Here is a 22,495-nt window from a genome sequence, read left to right as displayed (position 1 = left end):
CTTATGATTCATGTGATGTAAAGATTTAGAGAATAGGTTGAGACGGTTGAGTAATCCATTAATGTGAGGTTTTACCTTAAAGAATTTACAAGAATGAATAAAATGCTTTGAAATTACAATCAAGGCATTAATCAGAAAGTCCAAATTTTGTCAATTAATTGTAATCGAATTTTAATTGTATTTAAAGGGTTAATGATGATATTTTTGGATTTGAGCCAATTATGAAAAGAAGACCAAAACTCTTTTACATAAAAACATTCAAAGAAAAGATGTTCCACAGTTTCTACATCATTTCCACAACAGACACAAAGATCACTGTCCCAGTTAAAGCCAGAATGTAAAAAAGGATTGGAAGGGTAAATATCATTAAACGGGAATGCTCCAAAAATAGCACTGCTCATATACAGTAGCAAATCAATATAATGTGGTGATCTGGGGGTTAGCCCCGCCTTCAGCTTTGGAGACTGATGGGAAGTGGGGAATCTTAGTTGTGTTAAATCGCTCACCATAAGTGAGGGAGCTGTGAGCAGAAGTGAAGTTAATGCTGTTAGGCTGGTGGTGGGTGTGTTCAAAATAAACGGACAGATATGACTGACCGCTAACTTATGTGAGTGTCATTCTCAACAAACAGGGGTTGTGCTTTGCATGAGGCACAGGTAGCAGATTGGGACATGTCCAGTGTGGTCGCTACAAAGTAAGAGGATAGTGAATAAAGACTCGGGCATAACAGTTCTTGCCTTGATAGTAGAGGGTGGCGATTCAGTGCTTGCTATTAGTAATTAATGCACTTTAGTTCTGCCATCGTGAAATATATGGCAGTATTGAACGGCCTGAAATTTGTGAATCGGTGCTCCCGCTGCCCGCAACCTAGTGTGTTTTGGATTTAGCCCCCCTCTGCAACTGAGTTAATAGGGCATGCAAATGTGTGTGTGGGGGGGGCTAGGAGGTTTTTAGCAGACAGGTCCTGTGGCGCCCTTCATACCACTTAATGCCCATTAAATAGCCCTCAGTCTCAAAGAGGTTGGTGACCCCCGCACTAGACAGAGCTCTGGACCTTTTTTCTTCAATGATTTGTGATCTTCACTGGTGTCCATGGATTACATGAAATCTTTCCACCTTTATCCACCTTTGTCATGGTAGGGAGAACACCTCAATGGAAGGGGGGGGTCATCTAAGATGGCACAAGGGTTACTGTCTGTGGCGTTTCCGTCCTCTAAAAGACCGTGCGGCCGGCGTGCGTTTATGTCCATTTACAGAACCCAGAGGGAGAAAATAATGAAGTGAATATGCGCACAGAAAGAGTGCAGGTGAGCAGCTCCTTATAACCTTTCACCCAATTACCAAAATCAAAGATGCCCCCCCCCCCCCCCCACACACACACACATGAGATCAGAAAACACAAACATGTAAAGAGATAAAATAGTTTTATTTTTAGTCTCATAGTAAAGCTGGGTCTCAACGTTCAAGACAATAGAGGTCAGTATGCACAACATACGGCCTTCTCCATGGAATGGGACCAGACTAATAACTGAAACTACGTTTCCCTGAAGACACAGGAAGTCCTTCCACTATTCAGGACCTGCTGACCAGGACAGACCTGGAACCCTAAAGTTCACACTCCTAAGGAGATATTTGCTGCAGTCCTTCGAGCCGGAACGTCCTCCAGAACCTCGTAAAAGCGCTCCAGGACCCTGGAGTCGCTCACAAAAAGCTCACCTCCTTCACTGAAAGAAGAACGCTGTGGGTTGGTGCAAACAGTTTGTACAAATAAAATAAAGCAGTGCATTCCTGCCCTGCCCCTCCTGCATGAGAGGGGGTGGGGGGTAGAGTTCAAACATGGCCAAGCTGCCTCTCGAGTTTGGATTGTTTGTGTTGCTGGGGGTGGAGGGCAACAACATCCCAGAGCCCGTTTCATTCCTCTGAGGGGGCAATGACGGTGTGAGCCCAGGCATGGAGGCCCCAGAACTGATGGGACGCCCCCTATACCTCCTTGCCTCACTCCTGCACGGCCCTCTAGCTGGCCTCCAAGCGCAGCTTCTTCCTGTTGGGGGGCTCCTCCACCTCTGACTCGGAGCTGGAGTCGGAGCCGCCGTCGAAGGCCGACACGGCGCTGCCTTTGGGGTTGGTGTACAGGCTGCTGTCGGAGGACGGGTAGCTGTTCTGCAGCTGGGAGGAGCCCTTCACCTTCTCCAGAGCTCGGACTGTGGGACAGATAGATGTCAGTCAGAACCTCCACACGTATGTTAGACCACGCCCACACGCTATGAGCTAAACAAGCTACCACAAACACAGGAGGCTACAGAACAGAACTCTGTCCCTCTGACACAACTCAGCCAACTTGGAGCCTCAAAACCAGGATGTAGACTAAAACTGAACGCGAGTCCTTCCAGTACGGCAGTTTCAGGGCATTTGGAGCTGTAGAGTCTTAAAGTGTTTTTTTAAGGAAGAATAGCGACTTAGGGTCCCTCCACCGGTAGAACAAACATGTCTTCATGTAGGTTGGCTCTGAAAAACACAGGTTTACATCTAAGCAATGACTTTCTGTTTCTCTGCGACTTTTTTAAGTTCCACAATTGATGTCATGTATTTTCTGAACCCTGGCAGCTATGACCTAAATTCGATGACCAGCGACTGTTGAAGACGTCATTGAGCGGTACTAACAGAATGTCAAGACATAATTTTATCATAACTATCCGTATATGAAGGGATAAATGTAGGGGGTTAGGTAGAAGCCGGGCAGATAAAGGATGAATTTAGATTCAGAATATAACAGTAAAAGTCAGAGTCTAGACCAGGGGTCGGGAACCTAAGGCTCGCGAGCCATATATGGCTCTTTTGATGGTCACATGTGGCTCGCAGACAAATCTTTAATTCAAATTTTTTTTCTTCATTAGACCAGTCCTTCTCGTGCGCGATGCGATGGCAGAGGCGCGCAGTAGTAGCGGTGCTTAGAGAGACAAATCTGCGCCAGCACTAGTATAAGTTTAAAATTGTCTATTAATTCACAGAGTTTGTACCAGCCGGAAACCTGTGAATTGACGCGCCTAAAACTGCGCCCTCCCGTCTCTGAGAAAGAGCGCGCAGTTGCGGGGACGGGATGTGTGAGGGAGAAAGCAGAGGGTGGGGCTGAGGTGTTGTGGGGACAGGCAGCAGGTGAATCGCGCAGGGATTGTAAAAACGTAAAACCCGCTGCCCGTCACTCACTGCAGCGTGTGAGTGTGTGTTTGGCTCCAGGTCCGCATGTGATCAGTCTGTCTCACATCTACAAAACATTCATACCAACCTAAGATCACGTTTAAAGTCTCAACGCCTGCATGAAGCAGAAACTCACCACGTAAACCAGACTAGACCATCAGCAAAACTACCACGAGAAATACTCATCATTTATTAGAAACAGCATAACTATGTTATTAAAAAGAATCCACAGACTTATTGTACTTTAAAAATGTTGAAATTACATCAAATGCACACATTCACTTGTATATTTAGTTTTAAAAATATTGTCGCGGACTGAGTTGGGTGGCTGTTGGGCCGCGTTAAAAGTTCTGGAGTTCATTGAACGCGTCAAGCAGAGATCTGATTGGCCCTCAGTTCTGTCGCTCAGCCTGTTGTTAGGTAGTTTGGACCAATGGGGTTCAGCTATGGGCCGAATAAGGGAAAGGGGAGGGCTGCAGCGGGAGCAGGGGAATATAAAGTTGGGAGAAGCGCTCTCATCTCGGCGGGAGAGATTCAGGAGTTGCTGAATTAATTGTTCGGCGTTTGCTGCGGTCTGCAGTAACCAGAATAAAGAACCTTAAAAGAGGTTAAGTCTCCGTGCCTCAGTGTGGGAAAGGGACACTACATTATTGTATGGCTCCTTCGAAATTACATTTCAAAATATGTGGCGTTTATGGCTCTCTTGGCCAAAAAGGTTCCCGACCCCTGGTCTAGACCATAGCGGTAAAGGGAAGAGTATAGACCGTAGCGGTAAAAGTCCGAGCCTAGACCGTAGCGGTAAAGGTCAGAGTCTAGACAGTAGCGGTAAAGGTCAGAGTCTAGACAGTAGCGGTAAAAGTCTGAGTCTAAACAGTAGCGGTGCAAGTCAGAGTCTAGACCGTAGCGGTGCAAGTCAGAGTCTAGACCTTAGCGGTGCAAGTCAGAGTCTAGACCGTAGCGGTGCAAGTCAGAGTCTAGACCGTAGCGGTGCAAGTCAGAGTCTAGACCGTAGCGGTGCAAGTCCGAGTCTAGACCGTAGCGGTAAAGGTCAGAGTCTAGACAGTAGCGGTAAAAGTCTGAGTCTAAACAGTAGCGGTGCAAGTCAGAGTCTAGACCGTAGCGGTGCAAGTCAGAGTCTAGACCTTAGCGGTGCAAGTCAGAGTCTAGACCGTAGCGGTGCAAGTCAGAGTCTAGACCGTAGCGGTGCAAGTCAGAGTCTAGACCTTAGCGGTGCAAGTCAGAGTCTAGACCGTAGCGGTGCAAGTCCGAGTCTAGACCGTAGCGGTAAAAGTCCGAGTCTAGACCGTAGCGGTAAAAGTCCTAGTCTAGACCGTAGCGGTAAAAGTCCTAGTCTAGACCGTAGCGGTAAAAGTCCTAGTTTAGACCGTAGCGGTAAAAGTCCGAGTCTAGACCGTAGCGGTGCAACTCTTAGTCCAGACCGTAGCGGTGCAAGTCCGAGTCTAGACCGTAGCGGTGCAACTCCTAGTCCAGACCGTAGCGGTGCAAGTCAGAGTCTAGACCGTAGCGGTGCAAGTCCGAGTCTAGACCGTAGCGGTGCAACTCCTAGTCCAGACCGTAGCGGTGCAAGTCAGAGTCTAGACCGTAGCAGTAAAAGTCCATGTCTAGACCGTAGCGGTAAAAGTCAGAGTCTAGACCGTAGCGGTAAAGATCAGAGTCTAGACCGTAGCGGTAAAAGTCAGAGTCTAGACCAGGGGTCGGGAACCTTTTTGGCCAAGAGAGCCATAAACGCCACATATTTTGAAATGTAATTTTGAAAGAGCAATACAATAATGTAGTGTCCTTTTCCCACACTGAGGCACGGAGACTCTAACTCTTTTAAGGTTCTTTATTCTGGTTACTGCAGACCGCAGCAAACGCCGAACAATTAATTCAGCAACTCCTGAATCTCTCCCGCCGACACGAGAGCGCTTCTCCCAACTTTATATTCGCTCCTGCCGCGTCAGCCCTCCCATTTCCCTTATTCGGCCCATAGCTGAACCCCATTGGTCCAAACTACCTAACAACCACCTGAGCGACAGAACTGAGAGCCAATCAGATCTCTGCTTGATCGATGCGTTCAATGAACTCCAGAACTTTTAACGCGGCCAAACAGCCAAGTTAAACTCAGTCCGCGACAATATTTTTAAAACTAAATATACAAGTGAATGTGTGCATTTGATGTAATTTCAACATTTTTAAAGTACAATAAGTCTGTGGATTCTTTTTAATAACATTGTTATGCTGTTGCTAATAAACGATGAGTATTTCTCGTGGTAGTTTTGCTGATGGTCTAGTCTGGTTGATCCGTGGTGAGTTTCTGCTTCATGCAGGCGTTGATACTTTAAACGTGATCGTAGGTTAGTATGAATGTTCTTTAGATGTGAGACAGACTGATCACATGCAGACGGGGAGCCAAACACACACTCACACACTGCAGTGAGTGACGGGCAGCGGGTTTTACGTTATTACAATCCCTGCGCGGTTCACCTTACTGCCCGTGCCCCCGTGCCCCCCCCCCCCCCCCCCGCTTTCTTCCTCTAACATCTCGTCCCCGCAACTGCGCGCTCTTTCTCAGAGACGGGAGCGCGCAGTTTTCGGCACGGCAATTCACAGGTTTCCGGCTGGTACAAACTCTGTGAAATAATAGATAATAGTTAAGTGATGGTGCTGGCGCAGATTTTTCTCTCCAAGCACCGCTACTACTGCGCGCCTCTGGCATCGCATCGCGCCAGACAAGGACTGGTCTAATGAAAAAAAAAAAAGTATAATTAAAGATTTGTCTGCGAGCCACATGTGACCATCAAAAGAGCCATAGGTTCCCGACCCCTGGTCTAGACCGTAGCGGTAAAAGTCAGAGTCTAGACCGTAGCGGTAAAAGTCAGAGTCTAGACCGTAGCGGTAAAAGTCCGAGTCTAGACCGTGGCGGTAAAAGTCCGAGTCTAGACAGTAGCGGTGCAAGTCAAAGTCTAGACCATAGCGGTAAAAGTCCATGTCTAGACCGTAGCAGTAAAAGTCCTAGTCTAGACCGTATCGGTGCAAGTCAGAGTCTAGACCGTAGCGGTGCAAGTCAGAGTCTAGACCGTAGCGGTGCAAGTCAGAGTCTAGACCGTAGCGGTGCAAGTCCGAGTCTAGACCGTAGCGGTAAAAGTCCGAGTCTAGACCGTAGCGGTAAAAGTCCGAGTCTAGACCGTAGCGGTAAAAGTCAGAGTCTAGACCGTAGCGGTAAAAGTCCGAGTCTAGACCGTAGCGGTGCAAGTCCGAGTCTAGACCGTAGCAGTAAAAGTCCGAGTCTAGAACCGTAGCGGTAAAAGTCCGAGCCTAGACCGTAGCGGTAAAGGTCAGAGTCTAGACAGTAGCGGTGCAAGTTAGAGTCTAGACAGTAGCGGTGCAAGTCAGAGTCTAGACCGTAGCGGTGCAAGTCAGAGTCTAGACCTTAGCGGTGCAAGTCAGAGTCTAGACCGTAGCGGTGCAAGTCAGAGTCTAGACCGTAGCGGTAAAAGTCCATGTCTAGACCGTAGCGGTAAAAGTCCGAGTCTAGACCGTAGCGGTGCAAGTCCGAGTCTAGACCGTAGCGGTGCAAGTCCGAGTCTAGACCGTAGCGGTGCAAGTCCGAGTCTAGACCGTAGCGGTGCAAGTCCGAGTCTAGACCGTAGCGGTAAAAGTCCGAGTCTAGACCGTAGCGGTAAAAGTCCGAGTCTAGACCGTAGCGGTGCAAGTCCGAGTCTAGACCGTAGCAGTAAAAGTCCGAGTCTAGAACCGTAGCGGTAAAAGTCCGAGCCTAGACCGTAGCGGTAAAAGTCAGAGTCTAAACCGTAGCGGTAAAAGTCAGAGTCTAGACCGTAGCGGTGCAAGTCAGAGTCTAGACCAGGGGTCGGGAACCTTTTTGGCCAAGAGAGCCATAAACGCCACATATTTTGAAATGTAATTTCCAAAGAGCCATACAATAATTTAGCATCCCTTTCCCACACTGAGGTACGGAGACTTAACCTCTTTTAAGGTTCTTTATTCTGGTTACTGCAGACCGCAACAAATGCCGAACAATTAATTCAGCAACTCCTAAGTCTCTCCCGCCGAGACGAGAGCACTTCTCCCAACTTTATATTCCCCTGCTCCCGTTCCCGCCCTCCCATTTCCCCTTTTCGGCCCATAGTTGAACCCCATTGGTCCAAACTCCCTAACAACAGGCTGAGCGACAGAACTGAGGGCCAATCAGATCTCTGCTTGATCGATGCGTTCCATGAACTCCAGAACTTTTAACGCGGCCCAACAGCCAAGTTAAACTCAGTCCACTACAATATGTTTAAAACTAAATATACAAGTGAATGTGTGCATTTGATGTAATTTCAACATTTTTAAAGTACAATAAGTCTGTGGATTCTTTTTAATAACATTGTTAGGCTGTTGCTAATAAATGATGAGTATTTCTGGTGGTAGTTTTGCTGATGGTCTAGTCTGGTTGATACGTGGTGAGTTTCTGCTTCATGCAGACGTTGAGACTTTAAACGGGATCTTAGGTCTGAATGTTCTGTAGATGTGAGACAGACATGGAACCAAACAAACTCACACGCTGCAGTGAGTGACGGACAGCGGGTTTACGTTTTTACCATCCCTGCGCGATTCACCTGCTGCCCCCCCCCTTCTTCCTCACACATCCCGTCCCCGAAACTGCACGCTCTTCCTCAGAGACGGGAGCACGCAGTTTTAGGCACGTCAATTCACAGGTTTGAGGGTGGTACAAACTCTGTGAAATAATAGATAACAGTAAAGTGATAGTTTTCTCTCCAAGCACCGCTACTACTGCGCGCCTCTGGCATCGCATCGCGCCCGAGAAGGACTGGTCTAATGAAAAAATAAAAAGGTATAATTAAGGATTTGTCTGCGAGCCACATGTGACGATCAAAAGAGCCATATATGGCTCGCGAGCCATAGGTTCCCGACCCCTGGTCTAGACCGTAGCGGTGCAAGTCAGAGTCTAGACCGTAGCGGTGCAAGTCAGAGTCTAGACCGTAGCGGTGCAAGTCAGAGTCTAGACCGTAGCGGTGCAAGTCAGAGTCTAGACCGTAGCGGTGCAAGTCAGAGTCTAGACCGTAGCGGTGCAAGTCAGAGTCTAGACAGTAGCGGTGCAAGTCAGAGTCTAGACCGTAGCGGTAAAAGTCAGAGTTTAGACCGTAGCGGTAAAAGTCAGAGTCTAGACCGTAGCGGTAAAAGTCAGAGTCTAGACCGTAGCGGTAAAGATCAGAGTCTAGACCGTAGCGGTGCAAGTCAGAGTCTAGACCGTAGCGGTAAAAGTCAGAGTCTAGACCGTAGCGGTAAAGATCAGAGTCTAGACAGTAGCGTTGCAAGTCAGAGTCTAGACCGTAGCGGTAAAAGTCAGAGTTTAGACCGTAGCGGTAAAAGTCAGAGTCTAGACCGTAGCGGTAAAAGTCAGAGTCTAGACCGTAGCGGTAAAAGTCAGAGTCTAGACCGTAGCGGTGCAAGTCAGAGTCTAGACCGTAGCAGTGCAAGTCCGAGTCTAGACCGTAGCGGTAAAAGTCAGAGTGTTGAGTCCAAACCGTAGCAGGATAAGAGCCTGGTCTTGTATCCCCTTGCCAAAAACCTAAAATACTTAAAAACCGAAAAGACTTTCTTTCAGGGATCACCTCCACCCTCTATCTTTACTAAGGGGGAACAGAATAGGAGGTGGCTATGAGGAACAAGGAAGGACAGACAGGATGAAGAGGGAACCTTGTTGCTCCAGTAGCGCATTCTGCCTCTTCAGGTCGTCGATGTCCTGCTGGTGGGTGTGGTTTTTCCTCCTCATGTACTGGATGTACTCTGTGGCTTTGTCTAGGATCTGAGCTCGGGACGCCTGTTTGGCAGACGGCTGTTAGTGACACATGCAGACAAACAGGCCTCATCACAACCACAGAAGGCAGGGGAGGACCAGCACCGTCTGACCGGACCTCCTCCAGGAGGATCAACATGTGAGTTCTGAGTCTGCGCCTCGGTGCAGACCTCTATTCTGCAGCTGCAAGTATTGACCAGGTGAAGTTAGCTGGATGTTGGACATTTACTGCGTTCACATTTAGGGACCATCAACAAATTTTCAGACTAAATTAGCTAAATCCCGCCTCCTTTTTCTTTGGTCGGCCAATTAAAAATAATAAAGACTCGTCTAACTATTCATTCATTCATCTTCTTAACCGTTTATTCCCTTTCGGGGTCACGGGGTTGCCGGAGCCTATCCCGGCCACTTGGGCGTAGGCAAGGGATACCCTGGGCAGGTCGCCAGTCTGTCGCCAAATAATTCGTCTAACTAATGGAATTATTTGGCGTCAGAGGTTAGAGAAGAGAATGTGCTAATGCTAATGAATTAGCTTCTGTTTTTATGAGTACAACTGCTGTGTTGCAGCTCTTAGAGATTTTTTGGAGCCTCAGTGGTCCCCAACCTCCGGGCCGTGGGTCACTTGGTACCGGACCACAGAGAGGAAAAAACAAATTAATATAATTAAAGCGCCTACTCTGCAGCCCAAAGCCAAACAAATAACGTATTTAGAAACTTTCTTTGGGGAGAAAAGAGTCGGTGAGGAAACCGAAGCAGAGTCTTCAGCTTCACAAACATAAAGCTGCTGTTCAAAGACAAAACCTGGAGTTTTCCTCCAAATATGGATTTATGTTGACGGTTGTTCTCACGGAGCAGAAGCTGCTCTGTGTAATATGTGGCGACTGACTCTTTGCTGTTTCACACAAGATAATGAAGTTGCAGACAAAGTGGATTCAAGTTTATATTATATTTAGAAAATACCAGTTTTATGACGGCTGTGGCATTTTATTTTACTTTAGTTATCCGTCACACCATAGAAGTCGGACGCGGCCAAAGTTCACGTCCGGTTGATAGCGTCCACTTAAAGGTTGATGAAAGACCTCATTACGAACCCCTATGCCGAAATGATTCCAGAGAGACAGGTGTGTGAAGCAGGAAAGATCTGGAGTTCTTCATCCAAGGTAAGGATCCATTTGAGTAGAGTTTGACTGTGGAGTCAGCTTTTAAGGAACTAAACAAAGAACTTCTGCAGGGGGCCTGATCTAAGCTCATGGCTGAAGTTCTTGATCCTGTGGCATTTACAGGTGATATTCAGGACGTTATGGCACAGTAACATACATCAACCAAGAGAACCAACGTCACGTTGCTCTTCGCTGTGATAATCGACACTCCTAAAGGCCATAACAATCCCGGGATTGGAGCTATGAGAATAGATGTGATGCTAAAGATGGAGCTCCAAATTCCTTCAGAATTTGAAACCAACGGTATTTCTGTTTTAAATACATTAACAATGTAAAGACACGCTTTCACACAGAATCTCTACCGAGCATCCAGGCCACTCCAAAGCCAACCCTGCTGATAAGTCTCCAGAGGAATGACAGTCCCAAATTTCTTGAAGGCCCTGCGTTCCTTTGGGAAACAAGAGAGTGAACGTTTCTATTGAACCCAATGACAGAAAGGAAGAAATGGTAAATGCCGTGAAGTTGATCACCTGGAACAGACTCACAACTGCTGTTGTATAGTTTCTTAGGCTGATCTTTGCTGAAGAAAAGTAAAACCAATTCAATCTCTTCTATAGACATATGGGACAAAGTACACAACAGACGTGGCCCTTTAACACTGACTGATAAAGAAGCTGAAGTTGTTTTAGTGCACTACTGGAATGGAAATTCCTGCCTTGACAACATCAAAGGCATCTGTAAACAAGCAAAGCCCCATTATGGAAGATGTACCCTTCAGAGGGGGTGGGAGACCAAGTACAGGAGCAACGCCTGAAGAGATCAAGCCCCCTTTCATTCTTCCAAAGGACCAGTGCATTTCAATGCTTTTACTCAACACGCGCCTCAAAGTCTCTGTCACGCTCAAACCTTGTCCAAAGTAAGACGGTTTTGGATAACAGTGCTAATTGAGCTGGGACAAAGATGGTCAGAGAGTGTACCTTTGTACAGTTTAATGGAAGGTTCTCAACAGAACATGACCCATCATCCTGACCTTCCCCATTCACCAACACCCCATTGAATGGGGCTGCGGCGTCTTCATCTGTATCGCTGTGCAGTCCAGCATCTATGGAAACCACTGCTTGTATAAAATGCCTACGTGTCCTACGTCAAAAAGAAGTGAAATTTTATTAGATCCGACAATCGTACAAACCCCGTTAGAGCTAACAAAGAATTGAAAAAAGCTTTCTCTTGAATCAAGAACAGATTGAAAAGGCTAACTTTACTGAAAGACCATCGTCAAAGCTTTGTTTGCTACAAGAGATGTGGAGTTACATTTGTTTGGCTCCTCCTTGATTCAATCGTTTGGAAATTGTTATTCTGCCGTTAAGTTCACATATTGTGCACATATATAGCTAATCCTGCGGGTGTCGCTATTGTGGGATTTGACATGTTATTGGTTTTTGGCCGCTGCCACAAAGCAAAGATGAATGTGGGAAGTGATTATCTTCAAAACGGAATGAATAAATATTGACTTTATTTGCAACAACGAAACCGTGAACCTTTTGGAACAAAGGAACGGTGTTTAATCCGAGAAACGCGTCAACAATTCCAGGACATTAGGCCAACGCCACCAGCTTTGTAACCGAAAAGCTATTGATGAAAGACGTAAACATTTACATTAAACATTAACTAAAAATAGGAAAAGCTAATCTAAACTACTGTCAAATAACTTAAAAGCTATTGCAAAAAAAAAAAAAAAAAGTACTTTAAAAAATGTTTTATATTTTGAAAACACATTCAAAGCTGATCTAAACAGTAGATCCAGAATCTCCTTAATCAGTTTTAGTAAAGTCACTCATTTGTAATGAGCGACTTTAATGACATAAAAGCTATTGAAAAAAAATGAGAAAGTTTAGTAAAAACATTTTAAAACCCAAATGAATACCAAATTCAATTTTTTATTTTGTTTCCGTTCCTCTCACATCTTTTGGATTTTGGATGTGTTCTCTTTTTGTGGTTGGTAAAGTCATTGACCGGTATAAAGGTGAACGTCTACCGACCCCAAAAACGCCTGAGTGTCGGCTCGAGTGCGGAGCGGATGTCTGCCCAATGTCCAACTAACTTCACCTGGGTCAGGGATTTTCTCCAGACGGACTCTGAAAAGTCGTACTTACACATTTGAAGACACAAAACTGATTTAACACAATCAAGCACTCAGGAATTGAACCGCAGATGGAGGAGGACCGTCCTGCTTCTCCCAGCGGACGGTCCTCCCATCAGCAGCTCCACCAGAACCTCAGAAAACATGATGCTGCACTCAGGAAAACATCCACAGAAAGCCAGAGGAGACGTGTCACAACCCACTTTAGGGCGGGCCTCTTCTGCACCGACCTTCTCCCCCTGCAGGGACGGAACCGAGTCCCGCAGGCTGTGAAAGCTGTCTTTGATGTGGTCTCTGCGCTTGCGCTCCAGCGCGTTGTGGTGCGCGCGCTTGTCTGCCTGCAACGACAACAGCGACAGGCCTTCAGTCAGTGCACGCGCGCACGAGCCCGACCCCCTCATCTGGTTCGTCATTCACGCAGCTGAACGTCATCGGCGCGAATGTCGGGATCAGTCAGCGCTGTTCGTTCTCAGAAACGACTCCATCACGCAATACAACGGAGGAGCGCGCGCGCGCAAAGTGCTGAGGCGCGTGTCCACGAAGGATGATTAAATGGGAAAAGAGCCCACTGCCCGGAAGTTCTACGTCACTGAGCAAATCAAAGGCAAAACAAAACGCGTCTAAAAATAGACGTGGCGTTAACTGACGCCTTCGTCTGTTCACACGCGCACCACTGTCATGGGGCGGGGAGTCCAATGCTCACGCGCCCCGGTCCGGACTGTTTGCGAAGCAACAAGATTCGGTCCTTAAGGGTGAGCCGATGTACGCACCACAGAGTGAAACGTCGGCGATTCTTCCTGCAGAGAAGAGAACAGAAACACTAGAGCTAGCCCTCCATCATGCTAATGCTAAGCTAGCTGATCTGTGCGTCAGTTAGCAACAAACGGCGGGAAAGGAGAGCACTCACGTCACTGTCCACCTCGATGTCATCGTTGTCGCTCATTCTTTGCTCAGAGGTTGACGCTGGTTAACACGACGCGGACATGCGGTTGGAAAACGCACAGATGCGGATCTCTGACCGACACGACACACGTGACCCGTCCGAACGCATGCACGGCTGTCGCTGCGCAGCACGCATGCGCACCGCCGCGATGCTACCTGGGATACGAAGGCAAGGGAATTTCTATGCATGCGGGGTGGAACCCCATTTAAAGTGCGATTCAGTCAGAAAAGAAACGACAGGAAAACAAAAGACACGCGAAGAGAGGTCAAATAAAAGGTCAAGTAAAAGTCAAAAAGACGCAGAAACAGAGTTGATGTGTTTCACATTGAAAACAGCTGCAGGTCCTTCAACCACAGACCATAGTTATGATATACATCATCCTCGGTTCTCCTGTTCCAGTCCAAACTCTGTTCTGTATGAGCTGCAGCTTTCTGTTCATGCAACAGTTTGTACATGTCTGTACCTGTGCGTGCGTCTGCATGTGTGTGTGCGTCTGCATGTGTGCGTGCGTCTGCATGTGTGTGTCTGCATGTGTGCGCGTGTCTGCATGTGTGTGTCTGCATGTGTGTGTCTGCATGTGTGCGTGCGTCTGCATGTGTGTGCGTCTGCATGTGTGTGTCTGCATGTGTCTGCATGTGTGTGTGCGTGCGTCTGCATGTGTGTGTCTGCATGTGTGCGTGTGTCTGCATGTGTGCGAGCGTCTGCATGTGTGCGTGCGTCTGCATGTGTTTGTGCGTCTGCATGTGTGCGTGCGTCTGCATGTGTGCGTGCGTCTGCATGTGTTTGTGCGTCTGCATGTGTGTGTACGTGCGTCTGCATGTGTGTGTGCGTGCGTCTGCATGTGTGCGTGCGTCTGCATGTGTGTGTGTGTGCGTCTGCGTGTGTGCGTGCGTCTACATGTGTGTGTGCGTGCGTCTGCATGTGTGCGTGTGTCTGCATGTGTGCGAGCGTCTGCATGTGTGCGTGCGTCTGCATGTGTTTGTGCGTCTGCATGTGTGTGCATGTGTGTGTGCGTGCGTCTGCATGTGTTTGTGCGTCTGCATGTGTGTGCATGTGTGTGTGCGTGCGTCTGCATGTGTGCGTGCGTCTGCATGTGTGTGTGTGTGCGTCTGCGTGTGTGCGTGCGTCTACATGTGTGCGTCTGCATGTGTGTGTGCGTGCGTCTGCATGTGTGTGTACGTCTGAATGTGTGTGTGCGTCTGAATGTGTGTACGTCTGAATGTGTGTGTACGTCTGAATGTGTGTGTGCGTCTGCATGTGTGTGTGCGTTTGCATGTGTGCGTCTGCATGTGTGTGTGCGTGCGTCTTCATGTGTGTGCGTGCGTCTGCATGTGTGTGCGTTTGCATGTGTGAGGGTGCGTGCGTCTGCATATGTGCGTGCGTCTTCATGTGTGTGCGTGCGTCTGCATGTGTGTGTGTGTGCATGTGTGTGTGCGTCTGCATGTGTGAGTGTGCGTGCGTCTGCATATGTGCGTGCGTCTTCATGTGTGTGCGTGCATCTGCATGTGTGTGCGCGTCTGCATATGTGCGTGCATCTTCATGTGTGTGCGTTTGCATGTGTGTACGTCTGAATGTGTGTGTGCGTGCGTCTGCATGTGTGTGCGTTTGCATGTGTGTGCGTTTGCATGTGTGTACGTCTGAATGTGTTCGTGTGTCTGCAAGTGTGTGTGTGTGCATGTGTGTGTGCGTCTGCATATGTGCGTGCGTCTGCATGTGTGTGTGTGCGTTTGCATGTGTGTGTGCGTGCGTCTGCATGTGTGCGTGCGTTTGCTTGTGTGTACGTCTGAATGTGTGTGTGCATTTGCATGTGTGCGTGCGTCTTCATGTGTGTGCGTGCCTCTGCATGTGTGTGTGTGTGCGTCTGCATGTGCGTGCATCTGCATATGTGCGTGCGTCTGAATGTGTGCGTGTGTCTGGATGTGTGTGTTCGCTGCATGTGTGAGTGTGCGTTTGCATGTGTGTGTGCGTGCGTCTGCATGTGTGCGTGCGTTTGCTTGTGTGTACGTCTGAATGTGTGTGCGTCTGCATGTGTGTCTGCATGTGTGTGCGTGCGTTTGCGCGTTTGCATGTGTGTGCGTCTATGCATGTGTGTTTGTGCGTGAACATGAACACACACGGCTTTAGTTAAACGGGTTTATTGATCTACGTTTGAAACCAGGAAAACGGCTCTGTTGTACAAAAAACCCAAACAAGCTCCACAACGTTCACTTTCTGAAGGGGGGGGGTTGAAATGCCGGGGGCTCCCAGATGTAGATGCTGCAGCTCTGATGGGGGAGGGGGGAGTCTGTTTTGAACAAGTCCCCCTCCCCCCCAATAGAAGACTGACAGGACACAGGCAGAGCCCACAGGGAAGGAGGGGGTGGGGGGGGGGGCAATAACAACAACAAGCTAAGATAATTTTCAGGATTCAGACCCCCTCCCTGAAGAATTCCGATCTCCCAGAACATCACGGTCCATGAGTCACAGCTGTTAGCGCTGGCTGTCGGTGGAGACGGAGCGGGAACGGGAACGGGAGCGGGAACGGGAACGGGAGCGGGACGCCCTCTGGGCAGGGAGGGGGGACGATGGCGTTACAGACTTGCTCGTCTTGGGAGAGCGTTTGTTGGCCTCTTTAGATCTGGGGCTGGGGGTGGAGGCGCCCCCTGCAGGGGAGGTGCTGCGGGAGCGGGACCGCTGGTGGGCCTTTGCGGGGCTCCGGGAGCGCCTGGGGGAGCGGGACTGAGAGTGAGAGTGGCCACGGGAGCGGGAGCGCGACCGTGACGAGCTATCGGAGCGCGAGCGGCTCCTGGACCTACGGACACGAAGACAGGTTTCAGACGCGTTCAGAACACAACGCGGGGGGGGGGAGAAGAACAGGAACCTTTTCTTAGACGCCTCCATGAGTTTGATCTTCCTCCCGTTGATCTCCTTCCCGGACAGCTTGTCCAGCGCGTTCTTCAGGTCGCTGTAGGAGGCAAACTCCACCACACTGGAGCAGAGGGGGTGTGGTCAAAGTCAGGTTTGGTCACTGCGGATGCTTTAGGGGAGGGGCTTACCCTTCGTTGAGTTTGGGCCGGTGAGCGTCTGCAAACGTCACCTCTCCAGCTTGTCTCATGAAGTCTTTCAGGTCCTAAACACGGAGAGGTTCAGGTGAGGAAGGTGCTCGTGCACATGCACGTGCACAGAAAGTTGACTTTAAGGAGAACTGAGGCAACAGGACCCCCCCACTCCACCCGCCCACACCAAACAAGAAGGCGCAGGGCGCGGCTTTGGGACCGCCGCTGTGGCACCTCCCCCCCCCAGCAAAGAGTTAACAGGGTGGAAGAGAGGAAACTACTACCTGAGAGCGAAACCCTTTGGGGGCGGGGGCTCGCCGAGCCCGGCATAAGCACTTTATATCCATGGACGAGGGACGCCACAGTGAGGGGAGGGAGGGGGGATTGATCGAAGTCCCTCAAATTAACGAACCATCGATCAATACGCCACCATCTCGATTTTTCCTCTGCTTTCTCAACTCTGTTTCCTCTCTCACGCCCTCAAACACGCAGGCGTCGCCGGCGAGCGAAGGCCGCCAGCGCCCCCATGTGGAGCGATTGTCACATGACCAGCAGGCATCAACTAGGAGGACAGACTGGCTGAACCCACCCTGAAGGGGTTAACGAGCTCTTCCACATGACACAACAGTCAGGCTGGCGAATAAAGGTGAGAGATGGTTACAAAGTGACATCACAAACACGTCTGTCAGAATCTGCCGCAGAAGGACTGACCTCACGGAACCACGCCGCCAGAGTCCAGACCATCTAAAATCCTGACTGAGCAGCGGAAGACAAAGACGTGCTGAAGCTGAACACACCAACCTGCCAGCTGACGCGCGACGACAGGTTCTTCACCACCAGACGGTTCTCCGTCCGCATGGGAGGGGGGTTCCGGCTGGGGGGAGGAACACGTGAGGACAGGTACCTGAGGACGGCGGCTTCCATCCGAGCGACCTCACCTGCGGCTGTTCTGCGAGCCTCTGCTGTAACGGTCATTGAAACGCCCGCCACCGCCGCCGCCGCCACCACCACCGCGCCCGCGGCCCGCTCGCAGGCGCACGCGGGCGTGCTCGATGGTCACCCTGACGTGACAGCACAAAGTCAGGAAACCCTGGAGGCGCGAACGCCGTCTCCACGCGGCCGGCGTGCCCACCTCTCATTGCAGAGCTCTTTGCCGTCCAGCTCGTACACGGCGTCCTCCGCGTCTCTGGGGTCGTCAAACTCCTGAAGCAAACAAACAGTGGCCTTTACATGTGGGGGCGGGGCCTCCACTGCGTGACAGACAGTTGGTCACATGCAAACTCAGCAAATCTGAAGAGTTTCTCAGAGCTACCGGAAACCTGGAATAATAACCAGCTTTAGTTTTGGAGGAATGTGACGTTCGTCCGTCTGCTGAAAAACCGTCAGCAAACTGGGCGGAGCCTGCAGCTCAATTAGCGTCTGCTAACAATGCAAGAACTGATCCGTTTTTAAAATACGTTTTTCTCTTGTTCCATAAAAACAAGAGAAAAGTCGTTAACGTGCATCACTAGTATAGATGATCAAAAGGTCGGCGGTTTGATCCCCGCTCCCCCCAGTCAACTGTGGTTGTGTCTTTGGCCAAGACCCCGCCTCCAGTGCGGCTCCACTGGTGTGTGCATGTGTTCTAGTATGCATGTGTGTGTTCTAGTGTGTGTTCAAGTGTGTATCTGGTGTGTGTGTTTTAGTGTTTATCTGATGTGTGTGTTCTAGTGTTTATCTGGTGTGTGTGTTCTAGTGTGTATCTGGTGTGTGTGTTTTAGTGTGTGTTCTAGTGTGTATCTGGTGTGTGTGTTTTAGTGTGTGTTCTAGTGTGTATCTGGTGTGTGTGTTCTAGTGTGTATCTGGTGTGTGTGTTTTAGTGTGTGTTCTACTGTTTATCTGGTGTGTGTGTTTTAGTGTGTGTTCTAGTGTTTATCTGGTGTGTGTGTTTTAGTGTGTGTTCTAGTGTGTATCTGGTGTGTGTGTTCTAGTGTGTATCTGGTGTGTGTGTTTTAGTGTGTATCTGGTGTGTGTGTTTTAGTGTGTATCTGGTGTGTGTGTTTTAGTGTGTATCTGGTGTGTGTGTTCTAGTGTGTATCTGGTGTGTGTGTTCTAGTGTGTATCTGGTGTGTGTTCTAGTGTGTATCTGGTGTGTGTGTTTTAGTGTGTATCTGGTGTGTGTGTTTTAGTGTGTATCTGGTGTGTGTGTTTTAGTGTGTATCTGGTGTGTGTGTTTTAGTGTGTATCTGGTGTGTGTGTTCTAGTGTGTATCTGGTGTGTGTGTTCCAGTGTGTATCTGGTGTGTGTGTTCCAGTGTGTATCGGGTGTGTGTGTTCCAGTGTGTATCGGGTGTGTGTGTTCCAGTGTGTATCGGGTGTGTGTGTTCCAGTGTGTATCTGGTGTGTGTGTTCTAGTGTGTATCTGGTGTGTGTGTTCCAGTGTGTATCTGGTGTGTGTGTTCCAGTGTGTATCGGGTGTGTGTGTTCCAGTGTGTATCGGGTGTGTGTGTTCCAGTGTGTATCGGGTGTGTGTGTTCCAGTGTGTATCGGGTGTGTGTGTTCCAGTGTGTATCTGGTGTGTGTGTTCCAGTGTGTATCTGGTGTGTGTGTTCTAGTGTGTATCTGGTGTGTGTGTTCTAGTGTGTATCTGGTGTGTGTGTTCCAGTGTGTATCGGGTGTGTGTGTTCCAGTGTGTATCTGGTGTGTGTGTTCCAGTGTGTATCTGGTGTGTGTGTTCTAGTGTGTATCTGGTGTGTGTGTTCTAGTGTGTATCTGGTGTGTGTGTTCCAGTGTGTATCTGGTGTGTGTGTTCCAGTGTGTATCTGGTGTGTGTGTTCTAGTGTGTATCTGGTGTGTGTGTTCCAGTGTGTATCGGGTGTGTGTGTTCCAGTGTGTATCGGGTGTGTGTGTTCCAGTGTGTATCGGGTGTGTGTGTTCCAGTGTGTATCTGGTGTGTGTGTTCTAGTGTGTATCTGGTGTGTGTGTTCTAGTGTGTATCTGGTGTGTGTGTTCCAGTGTGTATCGGGTGTGTGTGTTCCAGTGTGTATCTGGTGTGTGTGTTCCAGTGTGTATCTGGTGTGTGTGTTCTAGTGTGTATCTGGTGTGTGTGTTCCAGTGTGTATCTGGTGTGTGTGTTCCAGTGTGTATCTGGTGTGTGTGTTCTAGTGTGTATCTGGTGTGTGTGTTCCAGTGTGTATCGGGTGTGTGTGTTCCAGTGTGTATCGGGTGTGTGTGTTCCAGTGTGTATCGGGTGTGTGTGTTCCAGTGTGTATCGGGTGTGTGTGTTCTAGTGTGTATCTGGTGTGTGTGTTCTAGTGTGTATCTGGTGTGTGTGTTCCAGTGTGTATCTGGTGTGTGTGTTCCAGTGTGTATCGGGTGTGTGTGTTCCAGTGTGTATCGGGTGTGTGTGTTCTAGTGTGTATCTGGTGTGTGTGTTCTAGTGTGTATCTGGTGTGTGTGTTCTAGTGTGTATCTGGTGTGTGTGTTCTAGTGTGTATCTGGTGTGTGTGTTCCAGTGTGTATCGGGTGTGTGTGTTCTAGTGTGTATCTGGTGTGTGTGTTCCAGTGTGTATCTGGTGTGTGTGTTCTAGTGTGTATCTGGTGTGTGTGTTCTAGTGTGTATCTGGTGTTTTTGTAGTCAGACTGAACTCTTCTACTTGTTTCTCTTCTGGTCCACAGATCAATAATTGGTAACTAGATTCGGTTTTTAAAGAAGTATACACATATATATACTTATACATACATACTCTGTTTAGTTTTATGTATTAAAACATTTAAAGAGACCCATGGAGACCCTGTTCCAGTCTCTGATTCAGACTCTCGGTTCCGGACCAGAACCTTCTTCCTCGGTCTTTGTGCCTTTTGATGAGACTCCCTCGTGAGCGCGCTGCGCGCCCCCTGCAGGCGGCTGCGGGACGCTGCACCGGGCCTGTGGTCTCTCCGGACCCGGCGACCCACTTCCCGGACTCACCACGAAGCCGAAGCCCCTCTTCAGGTCGATGTCCCGGATGCGGCCGTAGCCTTTGAAGAACCGCTCCACGTCCTTTTCCCGCGCGGACGGGCTTAGGCGCCCGATGAAGATGCGACACCCGCTCATCCCGGAGGCTGCGGGCACAAACACCGAAGGCTGACTCACGCACAGACCAGCGCGCACGTGCCAGCGACCACAGGACTACCAGCAGCGTCCCTGCAGCAGCACGTGCGCGCGGAGCGTGTGGAAGGAGTCGGGGCGGCGTACAAACCTGCAGACGGTCTGGAAGGAATTTCTGCTGTGCTGCTCCCGCGAAGATGACAAAAACAAAATGGAGCCTCAGCGGAGGGAGAGCACGTGACCTGTGACGCAAAGACTGCGGAATAGAGCAAAGCGGAAGAGCGGCGGCAAACCTTTAAAAAAAATTTTTTTTCATACTTTATTGACAAAGAACATAATACAATAACAATGTGAATGTCTCAGGGGGAATTGATATGTGTACATATTTCAGAAAAATATAAGAAATAAAACAAAAATTATATAAATATATACAACATAAGACAAAAATAATCATTAATTCTAAAACCATTTGGGTTTAATAAATTTTAAAATTTTCAAAAATTAAATTAGTTGGAATTGCTTTTTGGTTTTGCAGATGTTTGATAATGGTACAGTACTTGTTTATTTCACTCAAACTGCAGGAATTTAGGTTTGGAGTTTGACCATTTGGCTTTATGAAAATGGAGTTTTGCCAATAATAAAAATAACTGTAATGAAGATACAATCTTTGTCTACTTTGACATTAAGGTAACCCAGAATATTGCTTTTATCCAAAAATGTAACAGTTTGTTTAGTTATATTTGCAATATAGTTTCCCACTTCAATCCAAAACAGATTTGTATGTCTGCAGTCCACAAACAGATGAGAAATACTTTCCTTCTGAGTTCCACAGAATGAACAAGACAGGTCCATGTCCAACAAATCCACTCAAAGTTTTTTTGGTAGGATATATACAATGCAATATATTGTAGGACACCTCTTTTATTTTGTTATTTAGACAGTATTTATTACTAATAGTCCAAGCATAAGTCCAGTTTATGTCCACAAATTTGGACTTCCAATAAAACCTCCCAGCAGGTTGTGGTCTGTAAAAGATTTCTTATTTGCTTATTGGAAACTGAATAAACATAAATATCCACATTGTCCTGAAAAATTGTCTGGGTTCTTAATTGACTTGTGTTCTAAATCCCTTTAAACAGTTGAAGTAGACTGGTTGGAACGGCATCTAACACTATGGCATATTCTCTGGGTGGAACAGAAATACCGAATTTTAACAGAAGTTCTTCATACGTCAGAAGATCTCCATGAGAATTGAAAAGTTGTCTTATTAAAACAATATCATTATCATACCACCTAGGGGGCGGCAAATGTCAAAACCAGCATTTAATTCATGTTCCACGTTTTTTTTAACGTTAGTGCTCAAAACAAATAGAACAAATATATATGAAAGGAACAACAGTCATAACAACGAGAATGTCAGGGCATGGTGGTCCATGTATTACAAAAGAAATATTACAGAAACAGATTACTATGCATTGAAAATATTCAAAAACAGAGTTTTCATAAATATGTATGGCCTTTCTGTTAAAGCTATTATGTAGATAAGATTCTAATTCTTTAATTATTACAGGGAAAAAGAGTTGTGATGAGGAAAACTTTGATTTGTGAATATGAAATTTACCAAATATTATAATTAGATTAATTGCCAATTTTACGTTTGATCTTATATTTTTTTTCGTGAAGGCCTAATATGATATGTTCAAATTTCATCTGATATTGTGAATCTAAATTGTAATTTATAAAACATGCACAATCTTTCCAAAATGTTTTAGTAGTATTACAGTTCCAAAACAGGTGACTGATTGTTTCTGGCTGTTCTTCACAGTTGGGGTCAATAGTCTTCTTCTACCTTAGCATGTATTGATTATGGGATAGATTCTATGTAGACGTTTGTAGCAGACGTCTCTCATCTTGTTATTAATTAGTCCTTTCTGATGCAGGATCCAAACATTTAACCTGAACATTTTGCTGAAACACGTATGATCTTGTTATTTGAAACAAGATTTTCCAACAGTGGTGTCACTTAGAGATATGAAGGAAATATTTGCATCAAGTACAGTATTTTTAACCCTTGTGCTATCTTAGATGACCCCCCCCCCCTTCCATTGAGGTGTTCTCCCTACCGTGACA

The 22,495-nt window shown here is 47.8% G+C and overlaps 2 protein-coding genes across 9 annotated transcripts; both read right to left on the bottom strand.

The window, feature by feature from the left end:
• Window positions 1-1,407: 1,407 nt before the first annotated feature.
• max (myc associated factor X) lies at window positions 1,408-13,409 on the bottom strand. Of its 8 annotated transcripts, none has more exons than XM_011493207.4 (5): window positions 13,227-13,409; window positions 13,090-13,116; window positions 12,523-12,657; window positions 8,920-9,058; window positions 1,408-2,201 (listed from the first exon to the last, which is right to left on the bottom strand). In XM_011493207.4, the coding sequence occupies exons 1-5, from the start codon at window positions 13,260-13,262 to the stop codon at window positions 2,014-2,016; spliced, it is 525 nt and encodes a 174-aa protein (XP_011491509.1). In that variant the 5' UTR covers window positions 13,263-13,409; the 3' UTR covers window positions 1,408-2,013. The 8 variants fall into 8 exon arrangements, with proteins under 8 accessions (XP_011491509.1, XP_004084927.1, XP_004084929.1 ...); XM_004084879.5 differs by having other exon boundaries at window positions 8,920-9,043; XM_004084881.5 differs by having other exon boundaries at window positions 12,550-12,657; window positions 13,227-13,402.
• A 1,972-nt stretch (window positions 13,410-15,381) lies between these two features.
• Window positions 15,382-20,621, bottom strand: srsf5b (serine and arginine rich splicing factor 5b). Its single transcript, XM_023953100.2, has 8 exons — window positions 20,517-20,621; window positions 20,246-20,379; window positions 17,430-17,500; window positions 17,236-17,358; window positions 17,099-17,171; window positions 16,298-16,371; window positions 16,123-16,230; window positions 15,382-16,053 (listed from the first exon to the last, which is right to left on the bottom strand). Exons 2-8 carry the CDS (start codon window positions 20,369-20,371, stop codon window positions 15,732-15,734), a joined length of 897 nt encoding a protein of 298 aa, XP_023808868.1. The 5' UTR covers window positions 20,372-20,379; window positions 20,517-20,621; the 3' UTR covers window positions 15,382-15,731.
• Between the last annotated feature and the right edge of the window lie 1,874 nt (window positions 20,622-22,495).

This window comes from Oryzias latipes, chromosome 24 (assembly GCF_053564925.1).
Source record: "Oryzias latipes strain Hd-rR chromosome 24, Olatipes_Hd-rR_3.1".
Lineage (NCBI taxonomy): Eukaryota > Metazoa > Chordata > Actinopteri > Beloniformes > Adrianichthyidae > Oryzias > Oryzias latipes.
This window is presented reverse-complemented; position numbering and strand designations above follow the sequence as displayed.

Bases quoted from the DNA above. Each gene is read 5' to 3' on its own strand.
- srsf5b (XM_023953100.2), bottom strand. From the start codon at position 20,371: ATGAGCGGGTGTCGCATCTTCATCGGGCGCCTAAGCCCGTCCGCGCGG. The intron at 16,372-17,098 runs GTTGGTGTGTTC...CTCCGTGTTTAG, and splicing joins CGTCGCGCGTCAGCTGGCAG to GACCTGAAAGACTTCATGAG. The intron at 16,054-16,122 runs GTTCCTGTTCTT...TCGTGTCCGTAG, and splicing joins ATGGAGGCGTCTAAGAAAAG to GTCCAGGAGCCGCTCGCGCT.
- max (XM_011493207.4), bottom strand. From the start codon at position 13,262: ATGAGCGACAACGATGACATCGAGGTGGACAGTGAC. The intron at 12,658-13,089 runs GTGCGTACATCG...TTGTCGTTGCAG, and splicing joins CGCCGACGTTTCACTCTGTG to GCAGACAAGCGCGCGCACCA. The intron at 2,202-8,919 runs GTTCCCTCTTCA...TCTGTCCCACAG, and splicing joins TGCGCTACTGGAGCAACAAG to TCCGAGCTCTGGAGAAGGTG.